The sequence below is a fragment of the Aspergillus campestris genome, assembly GCF_002847485.1.
Source record: "Aspergillus campestris IBT 28561 chromosome Unknown P168scaffold_12, whole genome shotgun sequence".
Classification (NCBI taxonomy): Eukaryota; Fungi; Ascomycota; class Eurotiomycetes; order Eurotiales; family Aspergillaceae; genus Aspergillus; species Aspergillus campestris.
The window spans coordinates 167,509-192,418 of NW_020194347.1; the positions used below are offsets into that span (position 1 = coordinate 167,509).

Sequence of the window (24,910 nt, forward strand, 5' to 3'; positions counted from 1 at the left end):
GTAAACAAGAATATGATTGTTTGGAATGAGATTTGTGTAACATGCTTTCATGCAATCACCGTCACTGTAGATCTATAACCGTCTTTAATCCATTTTGATTTGTCAGATTGGTATCTCTGATAGTTACTAACTAGTCGAATCAGTAGCCATCCAAATTGATATTCTTTAGCATATCAAGATGTATACCTAGTTTGAATTACTCACCTGGCACAACTTTCAATAGTTCACGATATAGTAAACCCGCTTTTACGCCAGCCAAGCTGCGCAGTCCAGAGGAGCTCTGTCGCTGGCTTTGAAGTGACAATCTTCGATGTGACAGGGGAAAAACGCTGCCTGGTGCGGGCGGTAGCACCGGGTATTGTATGACCGTAGACCTTACGCAATTGGCAGTGGAGATCCACCGAGGGGTGCATTCCTTTGCCGTCGGTGTCATTCGGGTCCCGGCGATTACGGAGCCACAGCTTTACAGGGAATAGTCTCATCCAGCCTTGATGATTCTCAAGCTGCTCACCGATAGCTGTGTGCCTGGCCCAGCTGGTAGTAGATGTGAGGACGGCAGACGCCAGCACGTCGTCGTCAGAGTAGGACCCCACCGCAATTTCCTGATAAGCACTAGTCTCAACATAGGCCAAAGATCAACTTTGTCTGTTGTCAAGGGAGAAAATGATCCATGGCTGAACCTCACCGACTGTGTTGACCACACATCGTCGGAATGGGATAGGCTAGGGTCAATGCCACGACGATGACACAGGGTCGCGCTCTCTCTCGCGTAGTTTTGGGATTTTGTTAGCTTTGCAGTCTCCTGTACATGTTGAACTGCAATCTATATGTCAGTCTCTAGCCTCGCTCTTACAAGACAATAGACCACATTGTTCAGTATGCCTGTGACTGGGAGATCAACTCCTCAGTGGCCTGGGCACGGGCCATAGCGTCTCTTTTGGGCCCTCTCGGCGCAGTCACTTATTTCTTGATACAAGCCTCGAATGTGCGGCCATGATTGACCTGGCTGCCTCAGCACAGCCTTGGTGTCAGGGGTTCCAATTGTCCAGCACGCGGTGTCAGTCCGACAGCCTAGAGAGTTCTTGCGATCTGGCATCTGTCACTTATCATCTCAATCAACGATGACGGTTTGAGCATCAAATGAAACCAGTCTTCTGGCAAGCCATCTTATTCCACAATTCCTTGCTTGGGAGGTCGTTTGTCCAGGTGCGGCCACGGGCTTCAACACGCGATTGTGGGCATCCGGATCGACGGCAGGGATCCGGTGTAGTCATCATCAACAGAGGCTCGATTACAGCACAATAACTGCCTGTAGTATAGGATCGCCGTGCTGTTGCTCAAATATCGTAAAATCATGGCTCCTGCCAACCAAGACAGAATATCTTGACGCACGGCGTCGTATCGAGGTCCTCCGCTCCACCACCACCATGGAAGAAAAGCCATCGTGGATCCGCGACTACCATGATCCTCAGTGTCATAGTGTATCCAATTCACTGGGTATGACGTTAAATGGCGGCACGATCCCCCTCGGCCATGTACTAACGATGACTCGAGGCTTCTTATTTGACTGAGGAAAAGGCCAAGCGAGCCCTGGATCTCGGTTTCCCTCCACTAGAGATGGAGAGGTCTGTTGATAGCGATGACCTCGCTTTAAAGGTCGGATGAGAGATGGTTTGATGGTGATGTGAAAAGACAGAAGGACAGAAGCAGAGGTGCCGTAGGTGATGACAAGCAAGGTCAGCTGATCTGTTTCGACGGATGGTGCCTGAGGAATTTACGAAGTATGTGTGCAAATGGATAATGACTGCCCTGGGCATATCATCTCCTATAATCAAGCTACATCAGACACTTTGGCCCGACAACATGTATTCGTTGTATAGTGGTTGGAAACTGCAATTTGGGGGTAGGACCACTTCCCTTGCACCGTTCAACCCACCGTGATAGAAAAGATCTACTCTCTGAGAGTATTGACAAGACAAGCCTAGATGATGTAGATAGACTATTTATGAGCATTATTTGTGAAAGGAGGGCATTCCGATGCGTCACCTGATTACAGACCACAGTCTGGTTCCTTTTGTTGCACCTTCAACCGACTCAAAACTTCCCCTTTACATGTAGACGATCTCTACCATTCTTGCTAGTCAATTGTCCCTCATGCATTAATCATTCAAACAAAGGCCCATTTGTGGCGGACTCACAGGCGCATGAGTCGGTCGACTCCAACGTTCCCTCCAGTCTATCCCACCATCCATTACTCCAGCGACGCGAGACACGAAGTCAAACGACAAAAGTCCCGATTAGAAGCGCATAAAAGTGCCAAGCGCGCCGTTAGACTAAATCCAGTGGGCCAGACCGTCGGATGGAGTTCCTGTCCCCGTCCCCGCATGATCAACGGCGCCATTCTTCGTCGGTCCTCGGCTGGTTATCAACCGGTCTATCTGTCCCTGCTCTAACCGACTGCCTGAAATCCTAGCTAGTCAATACACGGACTCAGAGGTAGCCAACAAAAGAAAAAGAAAGCCGAGACAATGAGCAGGAGGGAGACAGCGAACAGAAGCCAGGAATGAAGAAGGAATGGCCGAACCCAAACCAACGGTGAAACTCGACCCGGGAGCCAGTCACTCCCCCCCGCTAGCACTGCGGGTTTACTGGAATGGACAAGGACTCGCTGATCAGTGGGACCCAAGCACCACACGGCTACCAAGCCGGCAGCCGCCAGTTCCCCACGTCAGACAATCATCTGCCACGCACCCTTCGATGGCACGACAACCGCCTAGGCCTGCACCCGATTGACTCGACCGTCTAATGTACCCCTGGCACCCCTGCAGCTATATCCACTAGACTTTGCTGCGGTACTATATTGCCAGTTCAGTCGGCGACTGGCGCGGATGGCGAAGGGATCGAACTTGTGAGAGAATGAGGCCGACGATGGAAACTGCTCCGTCGACCGGAAAGTGGGTGCGGGATGCGGGGTTCTGGCCCGTGCCGGAGCCCTTTAAAAATAGCTGTCTGTTGAGGGCTAGACTAGGTAATCACCGTTAGAAAAGGGTAGGAGCTTGATCGCCACATTTTTGTCGACGGATATGCCAGAGTGTTCCGGGGGGAGATGTACCAAACCGGTTTTCATCAAAGAATCTTGCAAGGTCCGGCCCGGGCAGAGACCACCTGAGCAAATTCCTAGCACCGTTGGAAGAGGGCTAGATAATCTCGTCTCTCGCTCACCGCAACCGAAGGTCGAGCTTTGGGACTTTGGGAGAAACCCAACACATGATAAACACCGGGATGGCTAAGAGTATCCACAGACTAATGCATACCCGTCTCAATGGGTTCATGATAGCCTGCACCTGTCACGTTGATCCCCCGCTCCAGATAAGCCATCATTCACAGGGGTAATTGCTTAAAGATTTGCCCGAATCCCGGTTCAACGGTACCTTACTGTTGTCGCAACCATCATCATGGGATTCACCAGAATTCTCCGCCGACTATCCAGCCGCAAAAGCCCCGAGCCTACGCGGCCATCCGGGGCTGAGTCTCCTAATGACTCGGCTTATGAGAGCCTCAATCAAGTAAGAAACCATGCACAACTGCTGTTCTGGAAATCAAACCACTCATCTGCATACAGCCCCGGGAACAAACCCCATCTCCAGAACAAATACCATCCCTGGAACAGATCCTATCCCGGGATACTATATCTGAAGACACGTGGGTAGTCGACAGCAGCAAGGTCACCAGCGGACCATTTCAATATCTCCTATCGAACTCGGGGAAGAACACCCGCAGTTTCTTGATCGACGCCTTCAACCAATGGCTTCAAGTGCCTAACGAATACCTGCAATCCATCAAGAGAATTGTCGACATACTCCACACTGCATCACTTCTGTATTTCTCCCAATACTCATACAAAATAAAGAAAAAGAACAACAGCATCACTAACAACTTTAGTGTCGACGACATTGAAGACAACTCCCCCCTGCGCCGGGGTCTCCCCGCTGCCCACCTTGTCTTCGGCACCGCGCAAACCATCAACTCCGCCAATCACGCCTACTTCCTCGCCTCGCAGGAGCTGCAAAAGCACCAAAGCCTCTCTGCGCACCAGATCTTCACCGAAGAAATGCTCAACCTCCACATGGGCCAAGGCATGGACCTTTACTGGCGCGATCTGTCCATCTGCCCCACAGAAGCCGAGTACATCAACATGGTCAACAACAAGACAAGCGGTCTCTTCCGACTGGCAATCCGACTCATGATGCTCGAAAGTTCCTGCACAAAGTGAGCCCCTCTCCCTCCCATTTTCCACATCACTTCTCGTACATCCTCCCCTGATCCTAACCCCACCGCAGAGACTATATCCCCCTAGCCAACACCCTCGGCGTCATGTTCCAAATCCGCGACGACTACAAGAACCTGCAAAGCGACGAATACACCGCCAAAAAGGGCGTCTGCGACGACATCACCGAGGGCAAATTCTCCTTCCCCATCATCCACAGCATCCACGCCAATCCCGACGACAAGGTGCTGCTGAACCTGCTCAAGCAGAAGACGGACAGCCCGGGCGCGAGCGACGTCGCTCTGTCGTGTCTGCGCGCGACCAACAGCTTTGATTACACCCAGCGGGTGATACGGGATCTGGGGCGGCAGGCGGAGGAGCTGGTGGAGGAGGTGGATTATGGGAGGGGGAAGTTTCAGGGCATTCAGGCGGTTCTGGGATTACTTCAGAAGTGAGGCATATTACTACCTCTATAGCGTCTTTCATGATTATGATGTCTCTTTTTTTTTGCCTTTTTTTTTTATAGAGAAACATTCGCATGATTTTATAGCAAGAGAGTGTATACAATTGGCATTGAGGACGCAGAGACAAGCACTACCACCCAGCATACCCAAACTACTGGTGAAACAGCAAGAAAAAGCCTTAAAATAGAGATCTGGCGGCAACAGGTGGCTCGAACATATTCGAATTGTTTCAGCATGCTAAGCCTAGCGGGCTCCTGACGACAATCTCTCGATTCAACAGTAGCAACTCAGCGCTTAGTGATATAGGGCAGCAAGTATCACGAGGCAAGGTACCAGATACGCGCCAATCACGGGGCAGAGTCGCGCCTTGTCTGCCAGGCTCCCCTCTAGTAGAAGAGTGACCGATCTCTACTAGTGATATCCATGCAGTTTCCAACAATCATCCACCCCGCTTCAGGTTGCTCTAGTCTCATAAAAGAAAACCCCTCGGCCAGTGTTTCTTGGGCCTATGATTACATATCTCTTGCAAACTCATGGCTGCAGAAAAGCCAGCAGAATGCTGGAACGTCTTCCCATGGAGCTCATCCAGCATATCCTATCGATGGTCCCGGATATCCAATCTCTGGTGGCTGCAGTGCTCGGAGGCTCTCAATTCTACCATGCCTTCTTAGGCGCCCAGACTCGAATCACGCAGAAAGTTTTCACTCGAAAATCCCGCCAGAGCTACACCACGATGCTCTAGCAGCAGAGGTGTCTTCACGTCAGAATATCCGGACCCGCCAGGAGGTGGAGGTCTTCTTTGAAGATTACTTTGCCCGCGACAGGAAGCCCTTCCATTCGTCTCTCCGATGGACACTCTCGCAAGCAATCCCTCTCGCACGCCTCCACCACACGATCGACTCTCTCACCGCGTCTCTTGTGTCCTCAACCCTGGCGCAAAAGCCCAGTGCGAGTCCGATATCACGTGCAGAACAGCACCGCATTCAGCGTAATTTCTATCGGTTTCAAATCTATTGCAATCTATTTCGCAACAAGAAGATGATTCCCATCGATACAGATCATGATCAGCGGGAGGCGTACTTTGCGCACTTTGCACCGTGGGAGAATGAGCAGTTGGCATGTATACATGACTACTTGCTTGAGATCATCACACCTGGTTTGTGCTTCTACCCCCCGCCCCCTCCTCTCCTCTCCCTTCTGCCGCTCTATAATCAGCTGGCCCTTGCATCTCAATACTACGATAAGCCCATTAACCAGCCCCCAGCATTCGAGGAAGTCTCCGTGAACGACCCCGACTGGGCCCACTTCTTCACTATAATGGACAACGGCCTCGACGAAGGCGCCCTCGAGCATCATCTCTCCTTCGGACTGGCCCACAATCAACGCTTCACGCAAGCCAAAGACGCCCAGTCCCAGCATAATCTGCTCTCGCCATTCAAAAAAGAGAGCAACCAAACCTTCCTAGCTGCTGCGTTGCGAGAATCCAACTACCTCGACAGATGGACGCTCGAGGAGTTCGATTCCGAAGACGAGGCGGAGCTCATCCCCGCGCCGTGGTTTTCTGATCCGGACAGAGGACCCGAGGATGTCTGGCGCTGGGCACTTCGGGAGCAGACGATGGACCAGTGGGTGTTTTCGCCGGCGCAGATCCCGCTGCGGCGGTGGGAGTATGTGCTGTGGGATCGGTCTAGGCTTGAGGACTGGGGTGTTTTTGAAAGCCCTTGGGAGGCGATTGATGTGGAGGAGTATGAGCGACAGGAGATGAGTCGGCGACTGCAGGAGGGTGGGAGGATGCGGATCAGGGCGCAGGATATGGTTCAGCGGGGGACGTTGGAGAGTTCGTGGCACTATTTGTGAGTACCTAGCTTGGTTGTGAAGAACGTAGTGACGGGGGTAGTTTTCATGGGTTTGTATCATAGTCATTCTACTTTTCTACAAAGGGCAGATGCCACGAAGATAAACACTAAGCCAAAAGGCTTTAGCAGGCACTACGCCTTTTGTATAACTAACTCAACCACAATATTGCTAACATTTGACGTATCTATACTATAGCATACTAGAGAGGCTCATACGTACATACGATTATCATGCCTCCATCCATGCAAAATACCATCATCAGACAACCCATCAATCCAGTTCTCAAGTTCCAAGTCCAACCCTAGCCAACCAAACCCTACCATACCACCCCGATGATCCTCCCGACCCACATCAAGTGGATGCGAACCACAAACCACCCCCACCACCAACGGTTCCAAAAAAGAAATTGCAAAGAAAAAAACGAAAAAGATATTGACCGACGCAGGGATCGAACCTGCAATCTCTTGATTCGTAGTCAAGCGCCTTGCCATTGGGCCAGCCGGCCTTGTTGAGATTTGGGTACTGGAATATGGTATATATTCAGAGCGACTTTTTGTCATAGCTTTCATTATGGTACAGTTCTTCATCTACGAGACAGGTAGATAGGCACATGGGAATCAATCAATTTTTCGATCATCCAGATGACAAGTGAGAAACAACAAAGAAAAGAACAAAAAAAAAGAAAGGATATATTGTAGAGAAGCTTGAACGTAAGACAAAAGAAAGAAAAATGCAAGCATCATGTCATGTCATTGAATCCACCTCCTCCACCTCCACCTGCACCAGCTTCTTCTCCGAGAAAAGCTCCTCCTCCCGAAGAATCTCGCCCTCAATCGTGAGGACTGGGATCGGACGAGGCAGGGTACGATGCTCAATGAAGCGCCTCCGCACAGACAGGCAGATCCGCTCGATGACCAGCGCTGCCAGACAAGCCAGGATACCGCAGAATACAGCGAGCAATGCTTGCAGCAGGATGGGGCGTGGGATGTGGACGAAGTGATCGTAGAAGCCACTGCTGTTGCTGCTGCTGCTGCTGCTGCTGGGATACTCGTTGGCCGCTTTCGTGGCGGTTTCATCGGAAGAGCTGTCGGGCCCCTTGAAGTACATTTTGGAGATGATGTCCGCGAGGGACATGGGGGCTTTTTTCCGGGCGGGAAGGGCGATTTCGGTTTTCCTGTCATGTTGGACGTCGTTGATGACGAGGTCGTTGGTGGCGGTTTGGAGGAGGACGATCCTGACCAGGTCATCGGTGGCGGGGCGACCCTGCATGTCAAGGAAGTCCATCTTGAGGTGGAAGATGTCGCCGAGGGGAGCGCCTGGTCGGGGAGAGACGGGGTGAGCCTCGAGAGCATAGGCGACTTGGACGTCTTTGTGTTGGAAGTAGCGGCGGTCGGCCCCCTGGTACTGGGTGGCGTGGAATTGCATGGGGACAGGAGGGGGGAAGATGGGCTGGTCGTTGGCGAAGAGGGTGTTGTCGTGGGTGGTGAGTTTGAGGGTCTGTTGATAGGGTTAGTCGGTGGTGTCTTCGGCGGGGTTTAATGACAGTGTCCATACCAAGTATGAAGAGGATGTCTGCTCTGATCGACTGCAGCCGCTATCTGCAAATGCGCACTCTGCGCAGGGCAGCATGAGCTCATGCTTGCGGGTTGATACTTGGGCGTTGTTGTTTCCAGAGCCCAGGTATGGCAGTGCTGCTGCTGCCGCGCAGCTGCTCAGGCAGAGTGTTGATAGATAGAGGACGCGCATCACGACGGTGGTTGAATCAGTGAATCCCACGTTGGGAAACCGAACGAGGGGGGAAGAGCTGAATATATCGCCATGATGAGACCTGGGCGTCTTATCGGTCGGGCTATCCAAGGAATTAGCAGCGCTAAAAGAGCCAGGCGGGGCGAAGGATGGCGGATGCGAGCGAGAAAATAGTGAGTATAAATATCTCGATCTATGCCAAGTCGAGCTAGGGCTACTCTACTAGTATGGTCTGCACAGCCCTCATGGGGGCCATTTAGCCCGATTGCTATAGGTGTCAGCTACCTTCAGCCCCATTAGTCTCTAGGTTAATCTCTAGGTTAATTGGAAGCGAAGTTGCACGGCTCTTTCCGTACGAATGTGAGGGGAAGGCAATTCAGCGACGCATCGTGGCACTTTAGCTTCAGTATCGGGCGTCACCTTGGCATTCCTTCTCTTCAACAATAGATGGACCACGGAATTGACAATTGCGATAGACAGGGGCTTCTCAATGGGCCATCTAATCATCTAAAAGATTCTCCATAGAGAAAGCGACTGTTCATACTATCCAGGTGAGACAGTAGTCCATTCCCAGCACCGTCAAGAGCCACGGAGGCGGAGCGCACATCCGCAGCTTCGAGAGACACATACTCAGTCAAACTTTCTCTCTCGGTTCTAGCCGATCGTAGCATCTTCCCCGTGGTATTCCTCGTCAGGCGTGCACAGTTCCACCGTCTAGCCACCCGTGCATTGGCGCAACAGGCTGTCCGGTTGATTAATCGGTCAGCCTTGCGGGTTTCCTACCCGGTCTAGTAGGGTTCAGGCTCCATGCTCCAGGTCCAGGCTCCCAGGTCACCTATCATGGAGACCATGCCCATCATGGATATCACGAACATCACCAAAGCCAGCGTTAGGCCGAAATCAAGCCGACCCACGGCTCATCACAAGGCTGTCCGTGAGCGTGCTGACCACAGACCCATCTCCACACACCTCGTGACTGGTCTTTGCAAAACCTGCAGAATGAAACCTTCTCTCGCTTGGTCTCCGAGAGTTCCTGGATTTGGGGGCCAGTGGGGGCCGCAGCTAGACGTATCGAGGTTAGCTGGGGGCGTGTCTTGGCCACCCCGGGCTAGCTTGGCTGCTACTGTCGGTGGTTAAATAGAATCCGAAACTGAGTTTGTTGGGTGTACCGGTAGGGTAGTACTCCGTCGACGAGAATTATCTTCTAAGTTGGATGACATTGAGTAGCTGAATGAGTCTCGTGCGGAGGGAAGTCTATGCCGTGGACGGGTGTCGGGATATATATATGACCGTGAGGATGATGTCTCATCCTGGTATATATATTAAGTATGTCAGTATCAACCGGACTGGGCGTCGCAGATGAAATAATTAATTAGTATAAATTCAGGAGAGGTAAAAATACGAAAAAACCAATAAACACTAGAAACTCACAGCAATATCATTAGTGAATGGGGTGGTGGTGGTTATTGACAGCCTCATATCTACCCATAATATAGGGGTCGTTGATAAAGCATTGGAAAATGGCATACTATAACTACAGCTTCCATGGTCTAGCGGTTATGACATGAGTCTCATATCAAGCATATGACGTCGAAGGTTAACTTCGATGAGCAATCTCAGGGTCGTGGGTTCGATCCCCACTGGAGGCACGTTCTTTTTTTAATTTTTTCTTATTGATTTCGGCGAACGTCGCCTAATAACTCGGTCCTTATGGTCACCTTCACAATGTTTTTGTTTTTGAGTGGAATGTACGCCCTGTTGAGCTGTAGTATAAAACGTCATGGGATTGTATACTCCACATATTGCAGAATTCAATATCAGAGACGCAGTAGAACAGTTACAATGATATACTTCCCAGCTCTCGAGAGACTGAAACTATAGCAAGATTCAATTATAGAACGGGCAAATATACACAATCCATATTAAAGATAATAATAAATAGCAACTCCAATTAGACATATCCTATATACCAACAACAATACCAAGAATAGACACCCAGAACCAAACTACGAACCCACCCCCGAAAAAACAGGCTGCTCCAACCAATACCGACACCGCCGCTCATCAATTGGATCCCTCACGACCGTCAAATTATGCCCCCCAACATCCAACACACGCTCCGCAGCGCCATACCGCGGGATGGCAGGGCCCAAGTTCGAGCGCGGCGTGCCCGACGCCACGAAACTCAAAATATAATCCTGCAATGCCTGCGCTGTCGTCGTGTTCAGCGGCAGGCCCGGAAGCCGCGTCTGGGGATGTTGGGGGTTGTAGAAAATGTAGTCGAGGTCTTGACCATGGAGGGCGGGGGGTGCGCTAAAGACGTAAGCGTAGGAGCTGTTGCGGAAGGTTTGGGTGAGGTGCTTGTTCTGGCACTGCATGAACATGTCGTCGAGTGCGACGGATGTGCGTTGGAACGGGGTAGTGTAGCCGTGGGAGCCGTTGTAGATGGGTGGATAGAGGGTGTTGGCGGCGTATTGCAGGACGGAGGGTGGAAGGGGGGGTATCACTTGGTGGAGGGCGGGTGTGAAGCCGGCGTCGGTTGCGCCGATGGGGTTGGTGAAGAGGAGTCCGTCTTGGGCGTTGGTCGTCGAGAAGATGGTGAGGTTGTGGGCGAAGTCGCCGCGGTCGAACAGGGTTGCTGGCGCGGCTGGGACGAAGGAGCCGTCGACGACTGGAGCGAAAGGGTAGCCGCCGTAGAGAGGCATGGTCGCGATTTGGTAGGCGTTGGCGGCGATGAGCTTCTGGGATGGAAGTCGGCGGGCTTCGGCGACGGTGCTGACGTTGAGGTTGTCCAGGAATTGCTGCAGCGTTGCGTTCTGGGTGAGAGACGGTTCGGGATACCATGCGGGGCTCTGGACGATGGCTCGTTGGAAGTCGGGAGGCCCTTGCTTGCCACCGTAGGCAGTGATCTGGTGGATGATGGAGTTGCCCGCTGAGGATTCGCCCATGATCGTGGTACGAGCTGGGTCGCCGCCGAATTGGGCGACATGCTCGCGGACCCATCTCAACGCCATGCGCTGGTCATGGAGGGCTGCGTTGGCAGTGCCGTCCTTCTCGAGGTTTTCGCCTCCTAGGAAACCGAAGGCGCCGAGCTGGTTGCAGGGTTAGCCATCTGGTCAAGACCAATGTGAGTGGTATGGGCGGCTCACGCGGTGGTTCAGGGCTACATAGACGAACCCATCTCCTTCGCGACCTTCACCACGCTCAATGAGGCCGGTTGGATTGTAATCGGTTTTGTCGCCGGAGCTCCAACCCCCGCCAGTAAAGTACACAATGACTGGGGCGGAGCCAGCCCCACGGTCAAAAACCCGTTTGGGAACTACGACATCCAGAAAGAGGCAATCCTCCGTCGTTCGGGGGTCGAGAGGGGCCGGTGTGTACGGGTACGACGAGATATTGGTGGATTGGTTGAACGGCTGGCCGGACAGGAGGCTCTGGAGGAACGGCGTTTGGATCTTGGTCGACCATATTGGCCGAGCCTGGGGACATACACGGCCTTCTGCGCCCGTCTGCACGGTCGAGCGATTCGACTCTGGGGGCTCCGGGGCCCGAAAGCGTAGATCTCCGACCGGCGGTGCGGCATATCGAATGTTGCTAAAATTGTATAGACCTTGGGATTCCTGTACGGGGTCAGCGTGGGATGCTCGCCGTCGTCACCGGGTAGTAAGGCGGTACGTTGAAAGATATTGCTCGATGCACCTCGTACCCTAAGTCGACGGTAGGCAGGCTTGCTGCAACGCCGCTTGAGATGAGAGGGAGGATCAAGAACGACAGCGCTATACGGATGACACCCATTTTGCTGGCCTCTGCTGTTGTATGTGACGACACCGAATCAATCACCGAAACACCCAGAAAACCAACTGCTCTTTACCAAACCGGTAGTACTCCGTACTTTCCTTATGTTTATAACTAGTAAAGCTTCTAGAGCTTCTTTGACATGACACGTCACATTGCGACCGACTGACTAGAGGCGCATCTATTGGCAGCCAGGTGATTTCATTGGTGTCACCGCCACTAGAGTTGAAGGATACAAGCACTCGCCACTGAAAAACTGGCCATTTGGTAAAGTTTAATCGCTGATCAGCATAGACAGCTCTGGAAGCCTCTTGTGTGCTGTACGGATGGGGTTTATCGCGAAGTCAATATCGCTAGTAGGTGTCATTAGACAATCCGAGCGGTCGAACACCCGAATGCAACGTCGCTTTTATTGAACAATAATGACACAAACCACTCTATTGGGACCCTTTTATCGGATAAATCTGGTTGCACGTCATCTTTGAACGCGTAAGGGGCCTGGAATTCCAATAATTCCCATTGTCCATTTTTCTCACGCCGCTCCCACCGCCCTGTCTTCTTCGGACGCAATGGCAATGACTGTCATGGCCACAAATTCCATGGGTAGAAGGTTCATTTATCATCAACCTCCCGAATTTTGTAGGATTCGATCATCTCATTCGACGGCACCAAGTGCTCGTTTTGCAGTTTCGTAGCTGTGTCGACCCCGGCCGCGGGGACGCGGTATTCGAAGCGTTTACCTGGCTGTGGGGTTTGGCCACCCGGCAAGGGATAGGGATATGGCAGGTAGTCCGGCATAAGACCGAGCTGCACAAGCACTGTGGCTTGGTCCCATGCAATGTGTTCATGGTACAGCCGGTCGCCTCGGATGTTCACCACGGAGGTGAACGGGATTCGAAGGGGCTTTCCGGTGGGCGGAATTCCCGGAATGCTATTGATCCATTAGACTCAGCATTCCCTCCCCACACCCTGGACAGGGAGAGAACTCACAGCCAGTCGACTTGCTTGTTGTGGGTGAGACAGAAGATGAACTCGTCCACCACGCGGTCCACCCCGACCGTCCGGCTGATCAGTTCCAGTGCCGTGTCGTCGGGGTTATTGAAGATGAAATGGTTCAGGTAAAATTTACTCAGACGGTCGCGACCGACTCCGCCGGTCAACTATGAGCTGGTTACTTCCCCACATCAATGTACAGCGCGAGGTGGCTTACGGTCGGCACATGGTTGACGTAAGGCTCTTGAACCATAGTCGCCATTGTCTTCTCTACAGATCGATCGCCAAACTCATAGAACGTGTGCTCGTCCCAGATTTTCTCCAGGTCAAAATAGGGACCATCCATGTGTTTTTTGAGAAACGTCAAAGAGCGCGAATGCGCGACTCCTGCGGTGGAAATTTTGAAATCGGCGTGTCCAGGCACGATGAACCCAGCGGATGAGGCTTCGGGATAGGAGTAGATGGTACCATGACCGGGCCGTTGGTCAACAGCACCTTCTTTAGGGATATGAAAAAGAGCAGGAACATTCGAAGGCGTGTCCCAGACGCCGAAGAACACTACCGAGGCCAGTTGAGTACTGGCCCCCGTGATGGTTCGAAGTGATGCCTCGAACCCGGGTGCATATTCGGACGGAGAACCATAGACTAACACACCATCAGTCCTGGTTCCTCGAGCTTGATCAACGTCTTACATACCCAGGAGTCCATAGTGGTTCTTGTGATCGCACTGTGGCAGCGCGAAGAGGGCCTGTGCTGCTCTGTCGATACGATCTTGAATCTGGGCCGGCTCACGGCTTGTTTCCGCATCCAGAGTAACCTGGGCTACTACATAGCTCTCCTCTGCCCATTTCTGGATCGGTTCTGGATCTAGGGTTTCGTTCTTCTGTTGACATCCAACAAGATTATCCGGGCGTATCATGACCAGACCTGGTCCCTGCCCGCAGCGCGACAACGGAGGCTGCAGAAGTACACCATGACCCAAATCCACCACCGGTGCAGAAGGAAGAATTGGAGGATAAGAAGTCATTGTGATGTGGTGCTGTAGACGAGGTTGAAGCAGAGCCGTTTAGTGGTCCAAGTCGTTTTGCGGGGAGAAATCGAGCCTCGGCAGGCGCAAAGTCACGTGACCCATAGTATTATCTTTCACATCTTCCTGTTATCATATACACAGTATTAATAACTAGATTAATAGAAAATTTACATCAACGCAAACGTCTCAACTATACGAAGTCTTCATTCGTACCATAATCCCTGTGGTGAACGGTATGCGTCTCCACGCAAGAGTGAAGTATAGAGCAGAGCCATCATTGGCCAGCAAGCCACCACACACGTGACCCGGTCTTGGCGGGCGGACGGATTCCGAGCTGCATTGGAGCTCCTTCGCGACATCATCTCTGCTCTCCCCACCCTTGACCATCTCAACCATGGACGCGCAATTCCAGTCCACCCTGTCAAACCTAGAAAACAAGCTCAATGCTCTCATCAGTAGTCTGACGACCTCCCCCACCGCTGCAGGCGCACCGGCTGCCGCGCTCAACCTCCTCGAAGCCGACGACGCGTTAACCTCCGACATCGAGACCCTGCGACAACACCAGGAAAACTATGCAAGGATCTTAAAGCTCCGCGAGGAGTCAGCAAGCTTAGAAGAGAAAGTGAAAGACATTGTGCGGGAGGTAGTGCGGCATGAAAAGGACATCCAGACCGCCTGCGGAGGCGACGTCTACGACTCGGACGACAGCTCCGACTACGAAGATGACGTGAGTGGCGCGCCGGGGAAGCCCGCCCGCGGCCGTACCATGCGGGAGATCGACTACAAGCTCTTGCTGGACTTTGCGCGACGAATCAGCAAGTACAACCACCAGGCAGCGGCGGACGCAGCGGCCGGGCCCCGGCCAAACCGCGACCGCAGATCCAGCAAGCGCAGGAACCCGCCGATACGGAGATGACAGGGATGAATAGCCACGGTGGGGCGGGGGCCACCGGGACAGAAGAGGGAGTCGCGCCGGTGGCCAGCGTCACGAAGGATGCGACGTCCTGGCTGGACGAGTCGGCCAACATGACGCGCCAGGTGTATATGCTGCCGTACCCGATGGAAGACCGCATTCGGATGGGCCTTATGGGCCAGATCCAGCTGGCGTCCGGCGAAGGTCGACCGGATTTTGATGCCGATAAGGAGGTGGAACGGTTAATTCGCGAGGCGGAGGGACTGGGTACCGCAGGGGCGGTTCCGCCGGCGGCGGAGATGGGAGAAGCGACGCGACATGCCGAGGAGGCGGCCAAAGCCGCGGCTCATGCTGGGGTAGCTGCGACGAGCGGCCGGGCTGCGGTGGCGGCTGCGCCGGCTCCGAAGCCCAAGGCTATGCTTGATCTGGACTTGTACGACCCGGATGAAGATGACGAGTAGGATAGGCTGCAGTATACTAGACCGACCGTCATGATTTGATGGTTCGTTCTCATGTAAGACACATGAACCATTTACGAGGCTATTGACTGATCTTCATTAGCCAGGGACCTTACAGACTCAAGTCAACTGTGGACGCCTCGCCCTAGTTTCGACCATCTATCTGGAAAGTCAGCCACGGAACCAACCGACTCGAATCCAATCGAAGTCAGAGACAAGATGATTACCACATCACGACCAAATTGCAGGACAGGCACTTTGGTAGTTCCTACGCACAATTTATTGGAATCCAGGCCTACGTCCAGCCGACCAGGTTCAGTCCGCCGTCAGGACCCTAGGTTTCCCACCCTGTGATTATACCCCAACAGCCACAGTCTGATAGGCGGATTGGATGTGGGGAAGAGGGGTACAAGGGACGTGTGAATGGAGCCCGCGTTTCTTCCTAGCCTGGAGGTGCCCAAGTCTCCTATCGATGCCGCGGGCCTACGGATAGCTTCGAGACGCAGCCTTTTGAGTCATTACGAGATTGGATGGATTGCAACTCACCCGTTCATGCTGCATCTACCTACGCGGTATGAGTCAACTACGGAAGGAAGTTCAAATGCGGTTATTAGATGGGCTTGTGATGTCTCGCTGTGAAATGGGGAATAGGACACACCCACCTTGTGATCACTGAAAGGGTTAAAATAAGACTGTTTTACCGTCAAAATGAAGTGTGTTATTGACCAACTGGCTTATGCAAGCCCAGTATTTGGCATGCAACCATTTTCTGGAATTATCATACATAAAAAATACGAAACAGTAGCAATATGGTATCATTGGCGAAAGTAGCTGGCCATTTCAGAAGCCTAGCAATGAGTACCAGATCGAATAGAGTCAAGTCATCCAGTTAGGCCATTCACCTCCAATGAGACACAAGTTCATCCCCGACAATGTTAATCCTATTTTTCTATGTATTTTCAACATCAATCTGACGGCGACGCCGCCTGAACAGAGCCAGCGACTTTTTAACCCCCACAACAGCACGATGCCACGACGTCCTCCAAAGCCGCGCGACAACCCCCCCAACCTTCCCACAAGCATCAATCACGACAGCGCAGTACTTGTCTGGAACTAGCTTTAAGACCGCCGCCCAAAAAATGCAGAACACAGAGCACCCAAAGCAGATCGCCCACTGCACGCCATCCAAGGGAGTGACGCCGAACGCGGCGCCGCCAACAAAAATGATGAGGATCTGTCCCCCGACCATGAGGACGTTGATTCCCATGAACAGGTAATTTCGGTGAACGCCTTCGAAGACATTGAAGTGGTTGTCTAGTCGACGACAGTTGAGCTCGTTGAAGATCTGCATCCACACGAAAGTGTTGAAGATGATGGTGTCGAGCTGCTGTTGTTTGTGCGGGTCGTTCGTGTCGTAAGAAAGGATGCGATTGCCGGCGAAGTAGAGGGTGAAACAGACGGTGAGTTTGTAGATCGACTGGCCGATGATCATCTTCCACATTATGACGGAGAACAAGGGGGCGTGTTTGGGAACGGGGGGTCGGTGGAGGATCTTTTCTGTCGGGGCGTCTGTTGCTCTGGTTCAGGTTAGTCTTTTCTCTCTCTTTTTGGTAATTTTTCAGAAACTCACAGAGCTAGGGCCGCGAAGGTGTCCATGATGAGATTCACCCAGAGCAGCTGCACGGCTTTGAGGACGCTTTGGTTCGAGTTGCTGTAGATTGCCGTAATGAAGGTGAGTAGCACCGCCGTGATGTTGACCGTGATTTGGAACTGTCAGACTGTCAGTGATGACACTAAGAACAGGATATCTTTACGAAATATCCTCTATGAACACACCTGGAGAAACTTAGAGACGGCATCGTTCACAGCCCGGCCCCACGAAACAGCAGTGACAATCGACTTGAAGTTATCATCTAGCAGGATGATCGAGCTGGCCTCGCGAGCAACTTCCGTCCCACTCATTCCCATGGCAAATCCCACGTCTGCAGATTTCAAAGCCGGCCCGTCGTTGGTGCCATCGCCTGTCACCGCAACAGTTTCACCAAGACGCTTGAGGTGGGTGACCAAAATGCGCTTGTCGTCCGGAGATGAGCGCGCCAGGACCTGTAAACGAGGAACGACGGCGTCGACTTCATCCTCGCTGAGCTTTCGAAACGCCGGCCCTTCCATGACGATCCCAGTGTCGGTGAGAATGCCACACGCGGTGGCGATGGCTGCTGCGGTGTTGAGGTTGTCACCTAGATCGTTCGCAGTCAGTAATCAGCGTTGGGGGTAATACGCAGTTTGTCTGACCTGTGACCATTTTGACCTGGATTCCAGCGGCGTTGCAGGTTTTGATTGCGTCTGGCACCTCGGGGCGCAGTGGATCGTGGATCCCTAATGCTCCAACCCAGGTAAGTTCCTCAAGGAAATCTTTGAGATCTGGAGTCCCTCTCTGGCAATCAGTCGCTGCGAGGCAACTGCACGGGAGATCGCGATAGGCCACTCCGATCATCCGGAGAGAGCTCCCTGCGTGCGCCGAAATGACGTCCATGATACCGTTGCGAGTGTTCTCATCCAGTCGACAAGCCATGATCGCATCCTTCTCGGACACCAGGTCCAAAGAAATCACGTCTGTCGAGGCATCCAGAAGAACCTCGCACGCTCCCTTTACAAGCAATCGATAGTGACCGGGGACAGGTTGGTATATAGCGCCCATCACCTTCCGGGTAGATTCGAAAGGGAAGACCAGCTCAATATGGGCGTTTGCGCGCTCCTCAGCCAAGTCATGCAGGGAGAGGAATTCCCGCGCGAAGTGTAGCAGAGCCACCTCTGTTTTGCTGCCGACAAACTCCCTGCCATTACTCTGTTCTTCCTCGAACGCAGTGGAGTTCAACGCCAGGCTGTGCGCCAGCAAATCCGCTACGGTGGGTGGGAGCCTTTCGACAACGCCCGAAGCGGTGGTGGATGGTACTTGCGGATCGGATGCCGACAAAAGGTGGTTGAATTGCTCTTTGGAGCCGAAAATTCCCGCGACAACTGTCATTTTATTCTGCGTGAGCGTCCCCGTCTTGTCGGAGCATATCACGGTGGCGTTTCCCATGGTCTCGCACGCACGCAGCACCCGAACCAGGTTATTTTCTCTCAGCATTCGCGTCGTGGCGAAGGCTAGTGCAAGTGTGACTGCCAGGGGCAGTCCTTCTGGAAGACGTCAGTAGGGGTGTTCTATGTACATATGGATGCGAGACCCATACCGGGAATGGCCACCACGATGACCGTGACGGCAACAATGAGTATATCCATGAATTCCTGGCCCTTGACGCTGGGCGGGGCGTCATTATTTGATAGCTGTAGCAGGAACCGAATAAGAAGGACAAGAAACAGCAGTATCGCGGTGCTACAGATATGTCAACAGATGCACATAGGGCTCGCCGGACGGTACGAACCCTGATCCAAGCCATCCTATCCAGCTCGCCAATCGACCTAGTTTCACCTGCAGGGGCGTTGGATCGTCCTCGACCTGCAAGGAGGCCATGATCCTCCCGTGGGTTGAATGCTTCCCAACGTTGGTAACGAGGTATGACCCGAGACCCTCCAGCACCTTAGTGCCAGAGAGTATGAACGGATCCATCTCTCGCGTCGCTGTCCCATCCACAATATGATTCCATACCACGTCTCCACCCATCTTGTCTATATGATCCGACTCCCCCGTGGCAGAAGATTCGTCGCATCTGATTCCCTGGCATGATATCACAACCCCATCAGCAGGAGGAGAGTCTCCTGGCTCGATAAGCACCACGTCCCCCACATTAATATCGGCAATATGAGCCATCATGGACTTTCCAGAGCGAACGATCTTGACGTCCCGGTCCAGTTTCTGCATCGTAGTCAGTGAGAAAGTCCTTGCTGATCAGCAATCAGTACGCCACCAGGGTATACCAACCCGTCTATTCAGCTTCGTAAACTGCCTCTCCTTCTGCCAATCATTTCCAGCCGTAGCCGAAACGACGATCAAAATCGCCACACACACCGCGACTCCCTCCACCCAGTCGACCTTAGACTGCCCACTAACCGCCTCATAGATCCCCAACGACAGCGATACCACCGCAGCAACAGTCAACAAGATAATGATCTTATCATTGTACGCATTCCACAAAAGCCTCCACACCCCCAGCGGCCTCGGCGCCATCTGCTCATTGCGCCCAAACACGCGTCTCCTATCGCTGAACCGCTCCAGCGCCATGTCGTCCTCCCCATCCGGCGTCCCCAAACCAGGCGACACAAGCGGCATCCGACTATCCAGCTTGTCGAGCGCAGAGGCCTGCGCATCTTCAAACCCCACACACGTCAGAAGACGATCCTCATCCATCGATAACCCCGCTGAAAGGTCCGTCTGTAATCCGTACGCCAGCCCCTGCAGACCCCCTAGAGCGCGAAAGGCAGCCAGCGACTTCGGGCTCATCAGCTTGTTGAGCTGACCAGGCGAGAACGCGAACTTGTTGTCCTCGACGAGAAAATCGTTCTCGTTTTGGGGGTCAGGACTTAGGGCTTCTGAGGGGGTCACATCGTCGTAGTCCTCGGCTGGAGATCCAGGATTAGATGTTGCTTTCGGCGCCATTTGGTCGGTCGATTATATAGAACAGTGCCCATTGCTAGGTGGGCATGGAGATTATTACAAGGTTTATGGGTCATTAGACCGCATGATCCTTTAAATGGGTGCTGCTTTCTACAATAGATAACCACAATGCCGTGACATCATGGGTCTTCTTTCTCAATGCTCAGCCATAATCGGCAGATTGATAAGTCGCCGGAAGTATGTCATGTTCCATATCTATACTATCGCCGTTGAGTGGATCTATAGGGTTTGGATGGTCGGACGCGGGCACTGCCACGCTTGGCGGTGTCATCATAACTTTGTCTTGGGTTGGTTCATTAGCGAACAAAGGGAACCAAGATAAGATGAAATAAAATAAAAATAATAAGAAAATAAAAATAATTCAAAATAAATCATCGGCAATAAGAAGACATACAATGATAATAGAAAAGAAAAGAAAATGCACTGTTAAGTGATATGCAGGCCAGCGACAAAACCGCCGAGTCTGTTACTAACCCTAACTCCTCTTTCTATAATGCGACTCTAGATATAGTCATGTAAGGTAACTAGTAATATGATCAATTCTTCTCAGACAGCATCTACCGATCAGTACATGAATACAGAATCAGGGTATGAGCCGATCGTGGCCCTGGCGATGGTTGATGAATAAGTAGTGCCAATTAAAAAACTCTATTATATGTAATTATACAAGCTGCCGCTGCGCCCACAACGCCTGCAACCGCTCGATCTGCACCTGAGTCGCCCAGCCCATATCAGCCTCGACACCACGGAGCAAATCCCCAATAATCTGGCGCTCCTGGGCGCCCTCAAAGCACTGCCCAATGGCGAACAGCAGGGGGATCATGTAGATGCGGGCCCCGCCGCCCGGCCGGGCCAGTGCAATCCCCGCGATCTCCTTACACCGGTAGTCGACTTCCTTGGTCAGCTCGCGGTACCCTTGCAGACGGTCGAAGGCGGTGCTAAGGCCTGTGACTGCGTCGGCGGGGCGGTTGAGCGACAGGCCCAGCCGGCCGAAGTGGTACTGCTGCATGGCGGAGGCGCAGGTGGTCAGGCCGTAGAAGATCTCAGGGAAGGGCATGTCGGTGTTCGTCTTGGTTTCGAGGCGGACGCTGGGGCGGAATGTCTCGGGGACGTTCTCGAACCAGGTTTGTAGGTCGAAGGAGAGGCGGAGCCAGGTGGAGGTTGTGGGGTAGGAGTGCGGGGAGGGGCAGGACGGGGAGGTCTCGTCGGCGAGGGGCGCCATGAACTGCTCCATTTGGGACTTCTTGGACTCGGCGAGGAAGTTGACTACTTTGCAGAGGAGCCAGGTGAGCGTGTTGGCGGCGGTGTCTTCGCGGTGCGAGGCGGGGTCAGAGGGCGGGAGGAGCTCCAGGCTGCCGTCGGGGCCGACGGCGATTCCGGCGGCGCGCCAGAGGGGTAGGTTGGCGGGGTCGAAGTGGGAGGGGAGGCGGTTGTAGTAGGAGGCTTGGTAGTCCTGGCGTGAGAAGTTCCAGAACGCTGCTGCGATGCCGTGGCTGAATCGTGCGGGTTCGGACCCGTTGCTGCATAGGCCTAGTAGGTAGTCGTACAAAGTCTGGATGCCGTCAAGGTGTCTGCGAAGGGTTAGTACTGGAAATTTGGAAGAAGTTGGGGTCTTTGAACAACGCACGATTGCCAATTCAGCGCGGATTCATCGATCAACCGGTACATCGTTAGGATCGCTGCCGCCGCCACCAGGTTCTCCGTCATCCTCCAGAACGCACCGGGCTCGAGGGGCTGGGTGGCCTTGGTCTGCGCGGTCAGCCAGCGATTGACGATGGCGATCGGGGATTCTAACACGGCCGAGCTGGAGACAAACGTGTACTGATCGACGATGTGGGAGTTCATGGTGGTGACGGCGAGATAGAAATAATTGGCGGCCTTGAGAGTCCAGTCGACCTGCTCTGAATTCGGGTAGACCTCCATGGTCGCCGGACTTGAAAACAAGCCCCCCGCGGCCGAGAGCGTTTGGCCTTTCACCCGGCCGAGGTGTTTGGCGGCCAGGGCGGCGACTGAGTACCGCAGAAATGGCTCATTGATCGCACGAATGGGGACATACGCGGCGAAGAAATTCCCCGAGTCCGCCAGGTCGAGCCTGGACTGGGTTAGAGCTGGGCATGGGAGTCGGGGGAGAAGGGCACACTGACCATGGTCCCACAGTATCTGAGTAATGCCGAATAAGAAAGGACAGTTCATGTTCGGTCCCGGTCATGAGTTCCGAGAAGATGTCCTGGAAGTCTTCCCGATCACTCCGCATGGACGGGCTCTCGTAAGACCCGAGCCTGGGATTGGGGGGTGGTCGGATCTCCTGGGGCCCGCTGAGAGAGGTCGTCATCTCTGCCGTATGACTCTGCCCTGAAGAGGGCTGGGAGACATTGTGGTTGGACCCGCTCTGCTGCTGCTCCGGACTGGCGATGCTCGAGGTGGCCTCAACCCTAGGTTGGAGCACCGGCTCTTCCGGTACGATCGCGGAGTTCAAGCTCGCATTCGGCATGGGGGATGGCGGCCCCGACTGTGTCGTCTCGGACCCCCAGGTAGTCGATACCGACAAGCCGATCTCCGGCGGCTGAATGGGGTGCTGTTCCTCATTTTGGGCGAACCCGTGGTCACCCGATGGCTACGGACATGAGTATCATTCTTCTCCACGGCCACGGGGCACATCGAAGATCAAACATACGGGATCATGCGGCTTGACACTATTCGACTTGGGATGATCCCGATACGGGGCATAACGCCGCCGGACCGAGGCGCCCTGGTCTATAAATTTGCGTGTCTGAACATAACCCGGGCATTCCACCCCGGCATTGATGCAGCGTTGACACCGCGGACGGGTCTCGTCACACTAATTCCGGTCAGTTCCGAGGTCGTTCTACCTGGTCGACAGTCATGAAACGGGGTCGTAAACTACCTTCAGGTGTCTCTTCTTACACCGCTCACACGCCTTGTTGGAAGGGACTCCGGGCATGGTTTCCACAGCGGTGGGGCGTTACAGATTGCGGGGAGACAGAGAGAGAGAGAGAGAGGTGGTGGATGTTCTTCCTGTGAGAGACCTACTGCAGACCATGGTCTCACCGGGATGCCACGGTGAAGACAGTCAACATGGAGAGGTTCTAGCGTAGTCTCAAGAAAGAAGAATCGAGGAACTCAATCAATATGATGTCTGTGATATCCAGTTGGGGTAGAGAATGTCACGAGTCGAGGAATTTGTCCCGTCTTGGCATCTCGTCATGGATGCCATGTTCGGCCTGATGTCGGCCTGACGGCGGCCTTGTCTCGGCCTGACGGATCATTGTTTCTCCCGATGGTTTCATGCCGATCATTTCTTTCTTCTGTCATCTCTCTACTCTCGATCTCAATCCGAGCAATTCAAGCGTTCGTCGGTTGTCGGGAGATCTTGATGACGGGTCTGGTTCCCCCCGATCGCCATCGTCATCATGCTTCGTTCATTCCCGCATGGTTCGTCTGCTGGTCAGACCCGACCGACGAGACTGACCCGATCGACTGATCAATTCCGTCGGGAGATGACCGGTATTGGGTCGCTTTCGCAATGGGACAAAGGTCGCATCTATGAGGAATGGCTGCGTAAGTGCTTGCTGGTTTGATACTCCGTAGATAAGAAATCCATCAGATCTGGCTAACTCTGACAGATGCGGGACGACCCCACAATGTGGTTTGCTCGGAATGCCGCACGCCTGGTAATCTATTGTTGTGCGAGACGTGCTGTCGATCGTACCATGCATCCTGTCTTCCGGCAGAGATCATGTCTCCGGGGTCCCCGTTGTTCTGCCCGTCCTGTAAAGAGAAGCAATGGGATCAAGATCCTCCGCGATTTGACCCGCCGGAGGTATCGTCTAATGTCTCCCCTGCCAGCACGCCCAGTGGGGTGGGACTCAGCAAAGGAGCAAGTCCGTCTGGTCGAACCCCGAGTGCCTCGTTGAAGTGGCCGGGGACACAGAGGAGCCTACGATCCTCCCCGGAATCGGAACGCATTCCCGGGATTCCATCCCCGGGGGCCTTTCGGGCTCGGGATTTCCTGGTTGAATATGGTGGCTTTCCCGCCGACCAGGACTTTAGACCCGAGCTCTTGTTGAAATTAGAATCCATGATGACGGATCTCGAGAGTCAGTCTTCCCTGCAGCAGGAGGCGTACGAGCTCCGCCAGGAGAATGCTGCTCTGCGAAGCCAGGTCACCCATCTGAGATCGTCGGCTGGCGCCCAGCCCCCGTCGCGGGAGCCGATCGTCAACCCCGCCATCTCGCACATCCCACCTATTCTACCCCGATCCGCGCCAGATACGAGTGGAAAGTCCTGGGACCGGATCGTAACAGAATTCTTCTAAGCTCGGAAATTCCCCGCAATGTCCGGGCTGGATCGCGTCGGCGGATTCCTAGGAACGGAGAAGGAGAATCTTAGGCCCGACATGCCGGGAATGCGCCTGACTGGGATGTTGACAAGGGTCAGCAAATATACCCATGCAGACACGGTCAGAAAGAGGGGGCGGAAATTATCCAACCCTACTAAAGGTGTTACACCCCCGACAACGTCACCAACCATAAATCCTGGTGGGACGCATCGCCTTGCCCGGCTTCCCCACTTGTTGAATCCTCATGCCCACCTGGACACGGCCAATGCCGCCTACTCACGGGACTCTAGTCTAAACGTAGGCATTCTGATTGACGGTCACTGGCCGATCAAACCTTCGCCCGAGTCTGCTTAAATATTGACTGATTCCTGACTGCTGGGGCTAAGACTTGTCACTTCCCGACATCCGGGCG

The 24,910-nt window shown here is 53.5% G+C and overlaps 10 protein-coding genes and 2 non-coding genes across 12 annotated transcripts; 6 read left to right on the forward strand and 6 right to left on the reverse strand.

Moving 5' to 3' along the window:
* Positions 1-1,096: 1,096 nt before the first annotated feature.
* On the forward strand, positions 1,097-1,385 carry P168DRAFT_58309 (uncharacterized protein). Its single transcript, XM_024842022.1, has one exon. The coding sequence runs from the start codon at positions 1,141-1,143 to the stop codon at positions 1,303-1,305; it is 165 nt and encodes a 54-aa protein (XP_024689624.1). The 5' UTR covers positions 1,097-1,140; the 3' UTR covers positions 1,306-1,385.
* Positions 1,386-2,515: 1,130 nt separating this feature from the next.
* Positions 2,516-2,938, forward strand: P168DRAFT_58319 (uncharacterized protein). Its single transcript, XM_024842023.1, has one exon. The coding sequence runs from the start codon at positions 2,575-2,577 to the stop codon at positions 2,791-2,793; it is 219 nt and encodes a 72-aa protein (XP_024689625.1). The 5' UTR covers positions 2,516-2,574; the 3' UTR covers positions 2,794-2,938.
* Positions 2,939-3,333: 395 nt separating this feature from the next.
* P168DRAFT_312905 (FPP/GGPP synthase family protein) lies at positions 3,334-4,722 on the forward strand (the record flags this gene model as incomplete). The annotated part of the gene is made up of 4 exons (XM_024839610.1): positions 3,334-3,566; positions 3,671-3,879; positions 3,943-4,269; positions 4,341-4,722. Exons 1-4 carry the CDS (start codon positions 3,456-3,458, stop codon positions 4,720-4,722), a joined length of 1,029 nt encoding a protein of 342 aa, XP_024689626.1. The 5' UTR covers positions 3,334-3,455.
* A 2,299-nt stretch (positions 4,723-7,021) lies between these two features.
* Positions 7,022-7,093, reverse strand: P168DRAFT_t150. Its single transcript has one exon. It is a non-coding gene; the product is annotated as a tRNA-Arg (tRNA).
* Positions 7,094-7,332: 239 nt separating this feature from the next.
* On the reverse strand, positions 7,333-8,334 carry P168DRAFT_284586 (uncharacterized protein; the record flags this gene model as incomplete). Its single annotated transcript, XM_024836136.1, has 2 exons — positions 7,333-8,085; positions 8,143-8,334. 2 exons carry the CDS (start codon positions 8,332-8,334, stop codon positions 7,333-7,335), a joined length of 945 nt encoding a protein of 314 aa, XP_024689627.1.
* Positions 8,335-9,873: 1,539 nt separating this feature from the next.
* Positions 9,874-9,983, forward strand: P168DRAFT_t145. The gene has a single exon. It is a non-coding gene; the product is annotated as a tRNA-Met (tRNA).
* A 329-nt stretch (positions 9,984-10,312) lies between these two features.
* P168DRAFT_306953 (alpha/beta-hydrolase) lies at positions 10,313-12,162 on the reverse strand. The gene is made up of 3 exons (XM_024839068.1): positions 12,041-12,162; positions 11,484-11,928; positions 10,313-11,426 (listed from the first exon to the last, which is right to left on the reverse strand). Exons 1-3 carry the CDS (start codon positions 12,127-12,129, stop codon positions 10,341-10,343), a joined length of 1,620 nt encoding a protein of 539 aa, XP_024689628.1. The 5' UTR covers positions 12,130-12,162; the 3' UTR covers positions 10,313-10,340.
* Positions 12,163-12,627: 465 nt separating this feature from the next.
* P168DRAFT_312906 (uncharacterized protein) lies at positions 12,628-14,162 on the reverse strand. The gene is made up of 4 exons (XM_024839611.1): positions 13,819-14,162; positions 13,340-13,767; positions 13,120-13,289; positions 12,628-13,060 (listed from the first exon to the last, which is right to left on the reverse strand). The coding sequence occupies exons 1-4, from the start codon at positions 14,147-14,149 to the stop codon at positions 12,742-12,744; spliced, it is 1,248 nt and encodes a 415-aa protein (XP_024689629.1). The 5' UTR covers positions 14,150-14,162; the 3' UTR covers positions 12,628-12,741.
* Positions 14,163-14,546: 384 nt separating this feature from the next.
* P168DRAFT_299395 (uncharacterized protein) lies at positions 14,547-15,526 on the forward strand (the record flags this gene model as incomplete). The annotated part of the gene is made up of 2 exons (XM_024838334.1): positions 14,547-14,971; positions 15,082-15,526. 2 exons carry the CDS (start codon positions 14,547-14,549, stop codon positions 15,524-15,526), a joined length of 870 nt encoding a protein of 289 aa, XP_024689630.1.
* A 946-nt stretch (positions 15,527-16,472) lies between these two features.
* P168DRAFT_274638 (calcium transporting ATPase) lies at positions 16,473-20,155 on the reverse strand (the record flags this gene model as incomplete). Its single annotated transcript, XM_024835440.1, has 7 exons — positions 19,446-20,155; positions 18,949-19,379; positions 18,757-18,899; positions 17,816-18,703; positions 17,360-17,760; positions 17,154-17,293; positions 16,473-17,100 (listed from the first exon to the last, which is right to left on the reverse strand). The coding sequence occupies exons 1-7, from the start codon at positions 20,118-20,120 to the stop codon at positions 16,473-16,475; spliced, it is 3,306 nt and encodes a 1,101-aa protein (XP_024689631.1). The 5' UTR covers positions 20,121-20,155.
* A 620-nt stretch (positions 20,156-20,775) lies between these two features.
* On the reverse strand, positions 20,776-23,239 carry P168DRAFT_274640 (Zn(II)2Cys6 transcription factor domain-containing protein). The gene is made up of 5 exons (XM_024835441.1): positions 23,044-23,239; positions 22,813-22,977; positions 22,283-22,752; positions 21,766-22,230; positions 20,776-21,709 (listed from the first exon to the last, which is right to left on the reverse strand). The coding sequence occupies exons 1-5, from the start codon at positions 23,098-23,100 to the stop codon at positions 20,800-20,802; spliced, it is 2,067 nt and encodes a 688-aa protein (XP_024689632.1). The 5' UTR covers positions 23,101-23,239; the 3' UTR covers positions 20,776-20,799.
* A 330-nt stretch (positions 23,240-23,569) lies between these two features.
* On the forward strand, positions 23,570-24,474 carry P168DRAFT_321465 (PHD finger protein; the record flags this gene model as incomplete). Its single annotated transcript, XM_024840471.1, has 2 exons — positions 23,570-23,717; positions 23,783-24,474. The coding sequence occupies 2 exons, from the start codon at positions 23,570-23,572 to the stop codon at positions 24,472-24,474; spliced, it is 840 nt and encodes a 279-aa protein (XP_024689633.1).
* Positions 24,475-24,910: the final 436 nt, after the last annotated feature.